Source organism: Podarcis gaigeae, assembly GCF_964106915.1.
Source record: "Podarcis gaigeae genome assembly, chromosome: 13".
Taxonomy (NCBI): Eukaryota; Metazoa; Chordata; class Lepidosauria; order Squamata; family Lacertidae; genus Podarcis; species Podarcis gaigeae.
Window position 1 is genome coordinate 36,232,858 of NC_139689.1, and position 13,879 is coordinate 36,246,736.

The following is a 13,879-nucleotide window of genomic DNA, read 5'->3' on the forward strand; positions in this document are numbered from 1 at the left end:
ATAGGCGGGCTGGCCTCGCTGGAGAACAAAATGTTCAGGCATTCAGCCATCGCAGAAAAAACAAACAAACTAGCCAAGCCAGTTTGAAATGGACCAGGCAGGAAGTTAACTGCTTCCTGCCCCAGCTTTATCCAGAAGTGAAGTAATCTGCTCTGACTTGGGTGCTTGCATTTAGCTTGTGCAGTTAATATTGGAGAACAGCCAAGCAGCTCATTGTATCTGTGGGATGCTTGCTATAGCCCTTTTTGTCGCCATAGAGAAACCGGTTGGACTGGGAGGAAAACTATATTTAGAACCTGATTAACCAAGGCATCAGCTGAGTATTTGGGATCCTTTGGTGCATACCTCAAGATAAGATGATAACAGTAGTCATCTGTATTATGGTCGGTCCTTCACCCACACATTGAGAGATTAGATAGATAGATAGATAGATAGATAGATAGATAGATGATAGATAGATAGATAGATAGATAGATAGATAGATAGATAGATGATAGATGATAGATATGATTTTTAAAAATATAAACATACGGCAAAAAACAATTCAAGATCCAAATATCAAGATTGCTCTGAATATCTTAACTTCCCCCCATCCCCTCCATGGGTCCTAGTGGTAATATTTACAACTGCATATACGTACTATCCAAGTTTTATCCTTCCAAATTATCCATACTTTCGTTAGTTTACAAGTGTGGTTAAAATCCTGCTAATGTTTTAACCTGCTTACAATGATCTTGTAAATAGATTGTAAACTTTCCCCATTTTTAAAAAAGTTCTTGTCCTCTTGATTTCTGAGCTTCCCAGTTAATTTTGCCATTTCAGCATAGTCCATCAACTTGGTTTGCCATTCTTCTCTGGTCGGGGTTGTTTCTTCCTTCCATCTCTGGGCTAATAGCATCCATTTGGCTGTAGTTGCGTACATAAACAGTCTTTTTTGGTCCTTTGGTATCTCGGTACCTGTAATTCCTAATAAGAAGGCTTCTGGTTTTTTAACAAAAGTTATTTTAAATATTTTTTTCATTTCATTATATATCATCTCCCAGATTTTTTTTATTATTTTACACGCCCACCACATATGATAATAGGTACCGTCTTTTTCTTTACATGTCCAGCGGGTATCTGAACTTGTTCTTAAGCAGTTTACAGTGGTGCCTCGCAAGACGAAAATAATCTGTTCCGCAAGTCTCTTCGTCTAGCGGTTTTTTCATCTTGCGAAGCAACCCTATTAGCGGCTTAGCGGATTAGCGCTATTAGCGGTTTAGCGGCTATTTAAAGGCTTAGTGGCTAAAAGGCTATTAGCGGCTTAGCGGCTTAGAAAAGGGGGGGAGCGGAAAAAATCGCAAGACTCGCAAGACGTTTTCGTCTTGCGAAGCAAGCCCATAGGGAAATTTGTCCTGCGAAGCACATCGAAAAACGGAAAACCCTTTCGTCTAGCGGGTTTTTCGTCTTGTGAGGCATTCGTCTTGCGGGGCACCACTGTACTTCGTTGATGCTTGGAGCATGCTGCATACCGCCTGTGTGCCTGACCTTTTTCAGAAATCCCTTAGTTGTTGGCATCCGTCTGTCTCAGGAGACAATGGAGTGCACCTCCAGGGGTGAAGTCAAACTGCTGCATTAGCAGTACCAAAATGACCTTCCTGGGGCGCAAGCCTAAACTGCTCTGTTTTTCCAGAGCAATTCCAACCATTACCTTGTCATTGAGGGAATGTGTGTTTTCAAGCCTCCCTCTGCTTGTATTGGTTTCCAGAATGAAAGAAAAAAAGGATTCATACCTCCTGTTCCTAGAGTACCAAATGCAGATTAAAAATGTGGAGGCAGTCGTGGCTTGCAGAGCACTTCCAAAGCTAAGTCTCCACTAGTGCTGTGTTGCATTCCAACTCCCAGAAATAACTGGCCATATTCAAGTGGGGAGTTTCACCAGCCCAGCTGAAGTGGCAAAAAGCATCTCATTTACTCTAGTGACAATTGAACACAGGAAAACAACCACCGCCCGAGAGGATGTTTTCCTGCTCCTCCCTATGGCTCAGTATCTTTGTGTGCTGCAAATTCAGCATCCAACATGCTCAAAATATAGAAAGTGAATCCTGGAAGTGCTCTCCAACTCTGGTTGCCTGTATTGGCTGCTGGGGAAAGCTCTCCTCCGGAAGATCACTACAGGCAAGATGGGTCGTGAATATACCTGCACCTTTCTTAAGAGGGTAGCATGGAAGTTGTCTTTTAGTTCTGTGCAGGTGAATTCAAGGGCATGTTTGAAGTTCTGACCACCGCGTGTGGCATCCTTGCGGCTCCAGATTCGCCATTTTCTCAGTGGTGTCGGCCCACTTCTTATCAATTCTCCTTGATATTTTTTTGCCTTGGAATTGTAGCCTTGCGGAGGAGCCCACAGCAGCCCCCGATTGTGTGCATTTGGCAACCCCCAAAACTATCACTCCTGGCGCCTGGCAATAAAATGAGGCCAATCCCGTCTGCATGTTGAAAGTTATATCCTTTGCAACAAAGGGGCTAGAACGCATGAGCTGGTCATCTCCCCAACCCATTGCGCATTGTTTCCTTGTTGTGCTTGACCTCTGACCCCCTGCTTCCTCATAGTGCGGCTTCTTCCGGCGGGCAAGCACACGAGCCATGTACGAGGCCAAGGGCCAGAAAGCCATGATGAAGATCCAGCCATCTGAAACTAAGCGGCTGACCGACAGCTACTAGCTCCTGTCTCAGGGGGAGGGGAAACTGCCCACCCCTTTGCCCTGTCTCTTGGTAAATCAAGCTCTTGCAGCAGGTCTACTCCTCTTGTTCGTTGTCTCTGTCAACCTCTCCACTTCTTAATCTTTCCCACAAGACCCTGGCGTTGAGAGCTGTGTCCCAGTCCTGGTTCAGGGAAAGTGGACTTTATACTGTTTGAGTTACAGTCAAACCTCGGTTCTTGAACGGCACCGTTTTTGAACGTTTCGGCTCCTGAACGGTGAAAACCTGGAAGTAAATGCTCCAGTTTTTGAACGTTTTTTGGAACCCGAACGCTGGCATGGCTTCCGCTTGAGTGCAGGAAGCTCTTGCGACCAATCGGAAGCCGTGCCTCGGTTGTCGAACAGGCTTCCTGAACAGATTATCGTATTTTTCGCTCTATGGGATGCACCTGACCATAGGACGCAACTTGTTTTAGAGGGGGAGAACAAGGGGAAAAAATTCTCCCCCTCTCTGCTCAGCGCCCCTTCAGCGAAGCAGCAGGAGAAACAGAGCCCCTTCCATTTCTCCTCCCGCTTAGCTGAAGGGGTGCTGCGTAGCTCTCCCTCTCTGCTGAAGCCGGGAGAGTCTTGCTCTCCCGGCTTCAGCAAAAGGAACTCGAAGCCTTCGGAGCGCAGCGCGAGTTCCTGCTGTGCTCCAAAGGCTTCAGCGAAAGCAACGCGAAGCCTCCAGAGCATGGAGGGAGCGCTCCCTCTGCGCTTTGGAGGCTTTGCGTTGCTATCACTGAAGCCAAGGAGCCTGCATTCGCTCCATAGGATGCACACACATTTCCCCTTAATTTTTGGAGGGGGAAAAGTGCATCCTATAGAGCGAAAAATACGGTACGTTTGACAACCGAAGTTTGACTGTATATGGGATTAAGCGCTGGCTCATTTAAACGAACGGACAGGACCAACCTACGTGTGCTCCACTCACAGAGCACAACTAATAACCACAATAATCACTATTCTTAGCCACTCCCCACCTGGGGGCAAGTGGGGCTGTGCTGCACCTCCTGCCCACCAACACAGGGGGGAGCACAGTCGGCCAAAGTGGCCCTTGCCAGATGAATGCCTTGCCCATCTCCCTCCATCCACTCTAACTCAGTCTGGGGAGTGCACCTAGCAGCCAGGCCAAGCTGGGGCCCAGAGACCCCTGGCGGTTGGCAGGGAAGAATTGGGAGCTGGGAACAGCAATCCCCTTGATGTGTCTGGGCAGGATGGGTGTAGGGGTGCCTGGTTCGCGCCCCTTCAAAATTGTGTGCCCCTGCCTCTTTTTAAAGCTTTTTTTAAAAGGAAATCTGATTATGACTCTCCTGTGTGACTGGGCCCTTTATTCTAATGAGCTACTATGGGTGCTCCTGCTTCAGAGCCCTCTTTTGGCGCAGGAGGAAATGTAGGTGTGCAACATGGAGCTTTGTGATTGGGAGGTAGTACAAAGCCCCTGGATTGGCTATGCCCAGTAGGAAAACCAAGAGCCTACCCTTGTTGTCTATGGGGCAGAGAATTCTGCCTGTTCCTTCCCTGCCTCCCATCTCTGACTATCGAAGCCAAGGACCCTGAGATAAGAGTCTGGATTTGCAGGTGGCAGAGAAGCACACCTGGCCTCAGCCCTTGTCCGGACAGTTCTCTCAGCATCCAACATCTGAGGTGTCCAGATTTCCAAAACCCTCTCAATACCAGTTAGCACCAGGCATTGCAGGCCCTCCCTCTCTTAGTTGTCTTCAAGGCATGTTCCTCACACATTGCACTTAATGCTCTCCCCCAGGTGTCTCCAGGTGTCATGTCTGCTGACCTCTTTGTTTTACCTGTCCGTCTCACTAACCCAAATGTGTTTCTTTTCCTAGGCTTTAAGAACCACCTAAGTTTCAGGTGGCTTCTGAGGTGGCTCATCCTACTCTCACAAGGGACTTTCCTCTTTCTCTCTCTTTACCTTCAATCTTCTTTCCGTTCACTGGGCCATTCATTCCAAGTGACCGTTCTGAGGTGGTGCTGAGTCGGCAACACTGGCGGGGGTTGACTTTGATACAGGAGTCAGTCTAGAGAACACTCTAATACAGGGTTTCCCCAAGCTTCGGTCTCTAGCTGTTTTTGGACTACAACTCCCATCATCCCTAGCTAGCAGGACCAGTGGTCATGGATGATGGGAACTGTAGTCCAGAAACAGCTGGCGACCCAAGTTTGGGAAACCGTGCTCTAATATATACCCTGATTGGCAGCTCACCCTCACATATTTTGAGTTGTTACACACACACACACACACATTTTGCTACAGAATCATGGCAGGTGTCAAAGATCAGTGGCCAATCCCAGTGTTAAACCATTTAATCCATTGTGTCTCCTCCAAACCACGGCTGAAGGAAAACATAAAAAAGAATTAGCAAAACTTTGAACCAAATTTCGAGCCAACCAAGTTTTGAACCAATTTTGAACCAACCTCTTGGTTGCTGAGTCGCCATTTTGTTGGCTCTCACTCAGAAAACAACATGGCGGGCCATATCACTGCCGCCTTTTCCTCCCCAAGCTGCAAAAATAGTCTTACCTTAGGGCCGTCTATGGCAGACAACTACTCCCAACACATGAGAGGGGATAATGAGATCAATCTTTTTCTCAATTTCGATTGAAGCTGGTTTAAAGGTAAAAAAGGGTAAAGGACCCCTGGGCGGTTGAGTCCAGTCAAAGGCGACTATGGGGTTGTGGCGCTCATCTCACTTTCAGGCCGAGGGAGCCAGCATTTGTCCACAGACAGCTTTCTGGGTCATGCGACCAGCATGACTAAACTGCTTCTGGCGCAACAGGACACCGTGACAGAAACCAGAGCACACGGAAACACCATTTACCTTCCTGCCGCAGTGCTACCTATCTATATACTTGCACTGGCGTGCTTTCAAACTGCTAGGTTGGCAGGAGCTGGGACAGAGCAACGGGAGCTCACTCTGTCGCGGGGATTCAAACCGCCGACCTTCTGATCGGCAAGCCCAAGTGGCTCAGTGGTTTAGACCACAGCGCTACCCACATTTGGGGCAGAGGTTTGGTTTGGGGCAGAGGGACACATCAAAATGCAACCTTTCATAAGAACCGACAAAATAGATACAGGTTGTGATGAATACTATGTGCACACCGCTTCCCAAACCACTGGAGGCAGAGTAGATTTTCTCCGTTTTAGAACCAAAATGGAGCCTTTTCAGCCTTTCAGCCACCACAGGAAATTGGTCCAATGAACCGGCCTTCTCCGCTACCTCCCTACTTCCTCTCTCGCCTTCTCTTTCACCCTGCCTCTACTCTCCCTAGCATCCCTTTGCTCAAATTCCCAACTTCGGTCAACGTGTCCTGCCACTAATGTGTCTCTTTCCCCCCCTCCCTCTCTCCCCGCGCAGTGCAACTTTTTCAAGCGGACCCGCTACTACCGAATCATGCCCAAATACCACGCCATCCGGATCCGGCAGGAGGAGCGCTACCAGCCGGCCGGCGGCTTCCTGGCTCCGAGGCACAAGAAGCAGTGGGTCACAAGCTGGCAGGAGACGAGGAGTTACTACTGACGCTTGCCTTCCTCTCCCCCATCCCCTCCACCATCGCCGGCTGCTTCACTCCCTTCTGGACTTGGCGTTGAACCAACGACAAAACTGCTATCGAAACCCTAAGTTATGTGACTCAGGTCGGTGACCACGACCCAAGAGCTTTCTCCAGATGCAGCGATCTTAGGAAGGGGTGTCCCCTGCTGGGATGAGGGGTGGAGAAGCTTTTTCAGCCTTTGTGGGGCAGCCTGGTGGGGCCCGAGGCAAAAAATGGACAGAGCGACAGGTGCGATTCTCACCTTTGTGCAACAGGCTGTGTTCCAGCCACGCAAAAGCTGGAGGCCTCCCAACTCTCCATCCTGGTTCAAGGACATCTGCCAGCTAAGAAAGGGACTGAGGAGATGAGGGAGGCTGTGTCCCGGTGAAAGTCTGGAGGGGTCTGCATTTGGCACCTGGGCTTGAGTCCCTTTACCCTCACCCCCCTGAAATACAAAGCTCAAAGGGGCAGCTTTTTCACTTACACCAGTTATTTATTTCTCCACCCACAACCACCACCACCAGGGTCCTGATGACTGCATTTCTGTGAGGTATGACAATCAGCTTAGCTTCATTCTGGACAGATCGACCCAAGCCAGCTGTGTTGAAGTTGTCTTGGTGACCGAAACACAAAGACATCTCTCTCTCTCTCTCTCTCTCTCTCGGCTTCTCAGATGCCCTTGTTGTTTCACACGCCCACTGCTTCTTGCATTTACACTCCGCTTTTCCTCTGGAAGGGACCCGGGTGGCGCTGTGGGTTAAACCACAGAGCCTAGGACTTGCTGATCAGAAGGTTGGCAGTTCGAATCCCCACGACGGGGTGAGCTCCTGTTCCTCGGTGCCAGCTCCTGCCAACCTAGCAGTTCGAAAGCACGTCAAAGTGCAAGTAGATAAATAGGTACTGCTCCAGCGGGAAGGTAAACGGCATTTCCGTGTGCTGCTCTGGTTTGCCAGAAGCGGCTTAGTCATGCTAGCCACATGACTCGGAAGCTGTACTCGACCAATAAAGCGAGATGAGCGCCGCAACCCCAGAGTCGGCCACGACTGGACCTAATGGTCAGGGGTCCCTTTACCTTTACCTTCCCTCCAGAAGGCACGGAGCAATTTCCAAACAGCTCTTAGTCCGCCTCCCATCAGAGGTGTACCTAGGGGTTGGTGAAAGCAGCCCCGCCAGGAATGCAGGCCCAGGGTCGCCCTGCAAAAACCACCTATGAGACTAGACTGTGTGACGTATATGTGACGCACTGCCATTGTTGCCGTGAGATCAAACGCAGGAGAAGATCCCCATGCTTCATGTAGAACAAAGGCTTACAATTATTATAATTTTTGCCCTTCCTCCTCTCCTTGCCCTCACTCCAGACGCTTTTGAGTACTTGGGTTGCTAAAATGTAGCAATTTCTAATGTGGCAATTGCTTTAAAGTGATTTCTTTTTCTCTCACGGGGGGAGCGGATACACCGACACAGTTCCTTGTCGAGGGCGCAAGGGGTCCCAGGTACACTTCTGCCTCCCATCCCAGCAGCTTACAGAGTCATGCCAGCTTAGTGGCGAGACTGTCTCATAGAATCGTAGAATTGGGACTCCGGGGGGGTCATCTAGTCCAACCCCCTCCAGTGCAGGAATCTTTTGCCCAGAGTGGGGCCCTGAGATCGAGCGTCTCATGCTCTACCAACTGTTCTCTGGGCAGCCAGAAGGTTCCTCTTATGCAAACTTTGGGAACATAGGAAGCTGCCTTGTATTGAGTCAGATCCTCAGGCTATCTAGGTCTGTATTGTCTACACTGACTGGCAGCAGCTGCCCAGAGTTTCAGAGAAGCGTCTTTCTCAACTGCACCTGGAGGTGAGGGCTGAACCAGGCACTTCTGCAGACACTTGTGCAAAACCTCTTGTGCATGGACAGCTACGTGTGCCATGGTGTGAGTTGGCTTGGCTAATGCAGATGCGTACAAGCAAGCTTTCATGTCCTTTCCCCCGATAGCATTATCTTTGATGTTTACACTTTCTTTCTCCCCCACCTTTGGTTCATTTTTTTTATCGCTGACAAACCAGGGATTCCGACATCCTTCCTTTGGGGCCTTGCTAAAGATGACACCCTTCTATCTTAATTCTCTTCACTCCGACACACACACACATGTACCCAGGGCCTTGTTATAGACATTACACTGAACGGAAGCCATTTTGGCACATGTACAAGTGTTTGTGTGAAGGACTGGACGCAACTTGTTGATTTGTACAGCTCAGCTGTTGCACACATAGACTGAAGGGGGGGGGTGCCAAGTTGAATACAATATTGTGGGCGCCTAGGTGCACACACCTCATTTGAATGGGAATGCCAATCAACTTTGCAGGGGCCCGGCCCCCCATATATTTTATTGTGGGGACCGAAGCTCCACGGCCCCTAGCAATTGGCTCCAATGATAGATAGTACATTTACTCAATGTGAGTAACTATGAATGTACAAATCAGCTACTTACGTACACAGATTGTACACTTGTTGGATGTAATGTGGGAACGACCCTAGACTAAGCATAATTTGGAGAGAAGGTTGAACGGACTTCAGTCCCTGTGCTATGGCTTCAGCCGCCTCCTTCCCCAACCCCATATTGCTATACCACAAAAACACTGGATGTCTTGCCACTGGAGCTCTGACTATGCCAAAAACTACTGATCCTTTCTTAGTCACTGTGTCGTTTCTTGTATCCCCTCCACGGTTCTTCGGAGGGAGAGAAAGTGGTTTTTACTACTTACTGCGGTCCAGCTTCTTAAGGAGCGCAAAGAAGACTTCTGAGCTTGAAATGTGGAGAGTGGGCAGAAATATTATAATGATTCCTTTCGAAACCCCTTTCTGCTCATTCTGTCGGAAAAGATGTGAAGCCACTTTCTGCAATTTGGGGAATGCCAGGGAAGGGACCTCTACGCAGGTCAGGCTTTGTGTCTGAGGAGGTCTGGACAATGTACTCTTTAGTGGGTTCTCTCCTCGATCTGTGAGCCCCGGTTGGCTTACCTCTGGGGCAGGGATTGTTCTCAAGCCAGTGGACCAGATCCTGGGTTCCCCCACTCCTGCCAACCCACTCAGACAGGTGGGTGAGGCCGCTGACCTGTCAGTCACCTGCTATCACCATGCCATCGGGTGACCCGTTTTTCCTTCCTAGCATGGCTTGTGTTCAAGTTACACTGCCAAGGAAGACCCAAGCAGGGCTTGACGTCATAGCCGATCAGCTGGTTTCAAGTCATGCTTCCTGCAGGGATCTGCTGTGCTGTGGAGTTCAGGCTTGGTCAGTAGCACCTAGCAAGCCCCGCAGCAAAGCTCATCCCAGTGCACTTGAAGTCAGCACCTGCCAGCTGATCGGCGCTGGCAGCAACCACCCCTTGCCAAGGTGCTACTGGGAGCACACTTCAATGAACCTCTATTATGTCCTCAGGGGTGCGGCTGGAGGGCATAGTTTGGAGGGGCCAAATTGGGACCCAAGCTGGACCTAGTTAGGCCCAGGAAGTTGCCCACCCCTAGTTTACTTCTGGGTGACCGTGCTACAAGTACCGTATTTTTCACTCTATAGGACACACTTTTCCCCCTCCAAAAATTAAGGGGAAATGTGTGTGTGTCCTATGGAGCAAATGCAGGCTCCTTGGCTTCAGTGATAGCAACGCGAAGCCTCCAAAGCACAGAGGGAGCACTCCCTCCGCGCTCCGGAGTCTCTGTGTTGCTTTCGCTGAAGCCTGGAGAGCGAGAGGGGTTGGTGCGCACTGACCCCTCTCGCTCTCCAGGCTTCAGGGATAGCCACCTGAAGCCTTTAAAGCACAGTGGGAACTCGCGCTGCGCTCCAAAGGCTTCAGGTTCCTTTTGCTGAAGCCGGGAGAGCAAGACTCTCCTGGCTTCAGCAGAGAGGGAGAGCTGCGCAGCGCCCCTTCATCGAAGCGGGAGGAGAAATGGAAGGGGCTCCGTTTCTCCTGCTGCTTTGCTGAAGGGGGGCTAAGCAGAGAAGGGGAGATTTTTTTTTCTTGTTCTCCCCCTCTAAAACAAGGTGCGTCCTATGGTTGGGTGCGTCCTATAGAGCGAAAAATACGGTAATATGGGGAACTAGGTCTAGCCACCAACATAATTCCTCACAGTGCCTCACAGGAACACAATGCCATTAATATTATGTGAAGTGTAAATGTTAACTAGAGCTGCTTCGAGCGCCTGGGCAAGTTTTTTGTTTAATGAAGAATTCCAGAGGAAGTGTCATTCATGGGCCCTACTGAGGTGCTATCTGCCCCAGGATGCTGGTGGTCTTGGCCAAAACAATTGGCCCTGGAAAGTATGTTAGTAATAAAGGTGTCTCTCTCTCAAAACTGACCAGCTGCAGCCAGTTCATGGGGATGGGGCGTTTGTGAGTGCCAAGAATGGGCATGCTTAAAGTTCCTGTTTCAGACATTACTCAGCGCTTGTGGAGAAAGGATGGGATGGTAGGGACAGCCTGCATTTCAGTGGAATACAGCAAGGCAGAACGAGACTTGCTCCCCGCTTCTCCCCCACTGCCCAGCCGCCATTTTGAATCCTGAGGAAAATTTGGCCTTGTGTGCTCCACGTTCCACAGCAGAAAGGGGTGGGGTTTGAGGGCAACTGCTTCTGCAATTGGGCAGCACAGCCGCCCGTCTTGCCAAGAAGTAGATGCCCGTGGCAGCTCAGTCCGCGATGCTTTCATTTCAAAACGTCCCTTGCCCGTGTCTGACTCGGAGAACTTACTGAAGCTGGATTTGGGGTTCTTTATAAAAGCATGTTTCCATTTTCAGGTTTCGTATCTAAATATCCAAAGTGTTGACCTGTTCGTAAGACACAGTTCCTCACTGTTTTACAAGTGTGGTTGGCACCAATGGACAATACTGATCTGGGCTGCAAAAAAGGGGGGAGAAAATCTGAAAGTTCCCCTCCTACACATCACAGTTAAGGAAACTACGGTTGTGTTGAATATCAGAGAATGAGCACACCCCCTTTGCCCTCTGCCCACCTTCCTCATTTCCCAGCTGTATATTAAATTATTAAGAATGTACTTAACTATAGCTATGTGTATATAAATATATATATATATATTTGTTGCTCACTGGAATTTACCACTGTTTATGGTACTGGAGGTCTGGAATCATTGTGCCTTGGTTGTAAATAAGCTTGAGTGGCTATTTTATTTTATGAATAAAAAAATGACTCTGATTTGTAACTTGCGGCTTCCGGTTTTTGTTTTAATGTAATGAATGAGAATCCCCAAGCTCACTTCAGCAGCCTCTGATTTATGTTTGCGCATTCAAAGGAAGGCAGAGTTTGCTGAAAAGGTGTGGCTTTGCTGGCAATGGCGCGAGGTATACAGAAGTATTCCATGAACGCAGGATAGCACCCCTGTCTTGAGTTGATCGCCTCTAAACTGGGGCTCCCAGTGAGAAGGCAATTTGGACAAAGGGCTTAGCCAATCCGTATAGCCCAGCCAAAACACCCAGATCAAATAGAACCAGGGTAAACAATCCCAGCTCTCCCTGTACATCTGGGAAATGGTAACAGTCTTTAGCACTTAGGTAAAAAAAGGTAAAGGACCCCTGAACGGTTAAGTCCACTCAAAGGCGACTATGGGGTTGTGACGCTCATCTTGCTTCCAGGCCGAGGCAGACAGCATTTGTCCACAGACAGCTTTTCTCAATTTTGATTGAAGCTGGTTTAGAAAAGGGCAAAGACCCACGGGCGGTTAAGTCCAATCAAAGGGGACTATGGGGTTGTGGTGCTCATCTCGCTTTCAGGCCGAGGGAGCCGGCGTTTGTCCACAGACAGCTTTCCGGGTCATGCGGCCAGCATGACTAAATCACTTCTGGTGCAACGGGACACCGTGGTGGAAACCAGAGCACACGGAAATGCTGTTTACCTTCCCGCTGCAGCAGTACCTATTTATCTATTTGCACTGGTGTGCTTTTGAACTGCTAGGTTGTCAGGAGCTGGGACAGAGCAACGGGAGCTCACCCTGTCGTGGGGATTCAAACCGCCGACCTTCTGATCGGCAAGCATTTTAGACCACAGCACTACCAACGTCCCTTTAGCACTAAAGCCTGCGTGTCTCTCATTTTAGATATCAGTGCGTAGTATCTAAAAAGCCTGGGGTCAAGAGTTCCATTCCTAAGAAGAGGATTATTCCACATTATACAAAAGAGAGAAGTCTGATGTTACATCTCTGAAGTCAGGTTTTATACATAATGGCCCAGCTATATATGATTAAAGAATGCCAGAGGCTGCTGTAGGCCAAAGGTTGTTGAAGTAATGTGGACTTATTCCATGAACAGAAGTTAGCACAATTTTTCTCATTCATTGTAGTCTTCCCATACATTCCAGGTTTCACAGATAGAATTGTAGACTCTTAGAGTTGGAAGGGACCCTGAGGATCATCTAGTCCAACCCCCTGCAATGCAGGAATATGCAACTGCCCCATACGGGGACTGAACCTGCAATACCTTGGTGATATCAGCACCACGCTCGAACCAGGCTAGGCTATCCAGGCTGCCTTGTTTACCAGTAATACTTGTGCACAGGCCCCGGCACTCCAGGATACAGCAAGCCACCGACTTCACAAGCAGAAATAAAGGGGGCACTACTCAAACAGCAAAGAAGGTGGAATATGAGAGCTCTGACCAAAGTGCAATTAATGAAATATCACCTGATCTCAGTGAATGGATAGTCTTGTGAGCCACACAGCGCACATGATGTAACTCATGGATTTATCAGAGGTGGGAAGAGGGAGTGTAGGACAAAGTTTGGTAAACTAAGAGGAAAGAAGGAGCTGACACTCAGACCAATCATGTCTGTGTTTTACTCAGAAGTAACTCTTCATAAACCTTAATGCAGGCTTCCTCAACCTTGGCCCTCCAGATGTTTTGAGACTACAATTCCCATCATCCCTGACCACTGGTCCTGCTAGCTAGCTAGGGATCATGGGAGTTGTGGGCCAAAAAGATCTGGAGGGCTGAGGTTGAGGAAGCCAGCCTTAATGATCAATTATTGATTTATTAATTATCAATTAGTACATAGTGTAGCATTTTATTCTGGAAGCTGCTTTTTGCTTTGGAGATGCAGCACAGAAAAGTTACGAATGCATCCAGTCTTCCTAGTTTCTAGCTCACTTGGTTAGAGTACGGTGCTGATAAAGCCAAGGTTGCAGGTTCGATCCCTGTAAGGGGCAACAGCTGCATAATCCTGCATTGCAGTGGGTTGGATGAGACAATCCCAGTGGCGTAGCGTGGGGGGTGCAGGGGGGGCCGGCTGCACCAGGCGCAACATCTGGGGGTTAGGGTTAGGGGGCGCAAATCCACTGGTTAGGGGGTGCAAATTACTTGCCTTTTCCCGGGTGCTGACAACCCACGCTATGCCACTGGACACTCCTCAGGGTTCCTTCCTACTCTTCTATGATTCTGTGATTTTAGCCTTCACAAAGTGCACTTACAAAGCTTTTGCTTATCAATAGCAAAGCTGGTATTTCTCTTGGGCAGGCGATCTGTGACCGAGACGGAGCTCTTGCGTAACCTTAGCAAATAAGCTTTCAAAAACTACCAGTCTGCATAATTATCTCACCCAGGTGGGTTCCCAAACCGCAGTCCACAGCCCAGCA

General features: G+C 49.0%; 1 protein-coding gene across 3 annotated transcripts in view; it reads left to right on the forward strand.

The window, feature by feature from the left end:
- Positions 1-11,458, forward strand: part of ITGA3 (integrin subunit alpha 3) — an 86,595-nt gene extending 75,137 nt beyond the window's left edge. Inside the window, exons 25-26 of one of the 3 annotated variants that reach the window (XR_014557430.1) lie at positions 2,590-2,751; positions 6,092-11,458. Coding sequence is in view for 2 of the 3 variants with exons in the window: in XM_083709128.1 (XP_083565254.1) it covers positions 6,092-6,253 (162 nt within the window). In the remaining variant the exon portion in view is untranslated. The remainder of the gene's footprint in view (positions 1-2,589; positions 2,752-6,091) is intronic. The other 2 variants (XM_083709128.1, XM_083709127.1) reach the window with 2 other exon arrangements.
- Positions 11,459-13,879: the final 2,421 nt, after the last annotated feature.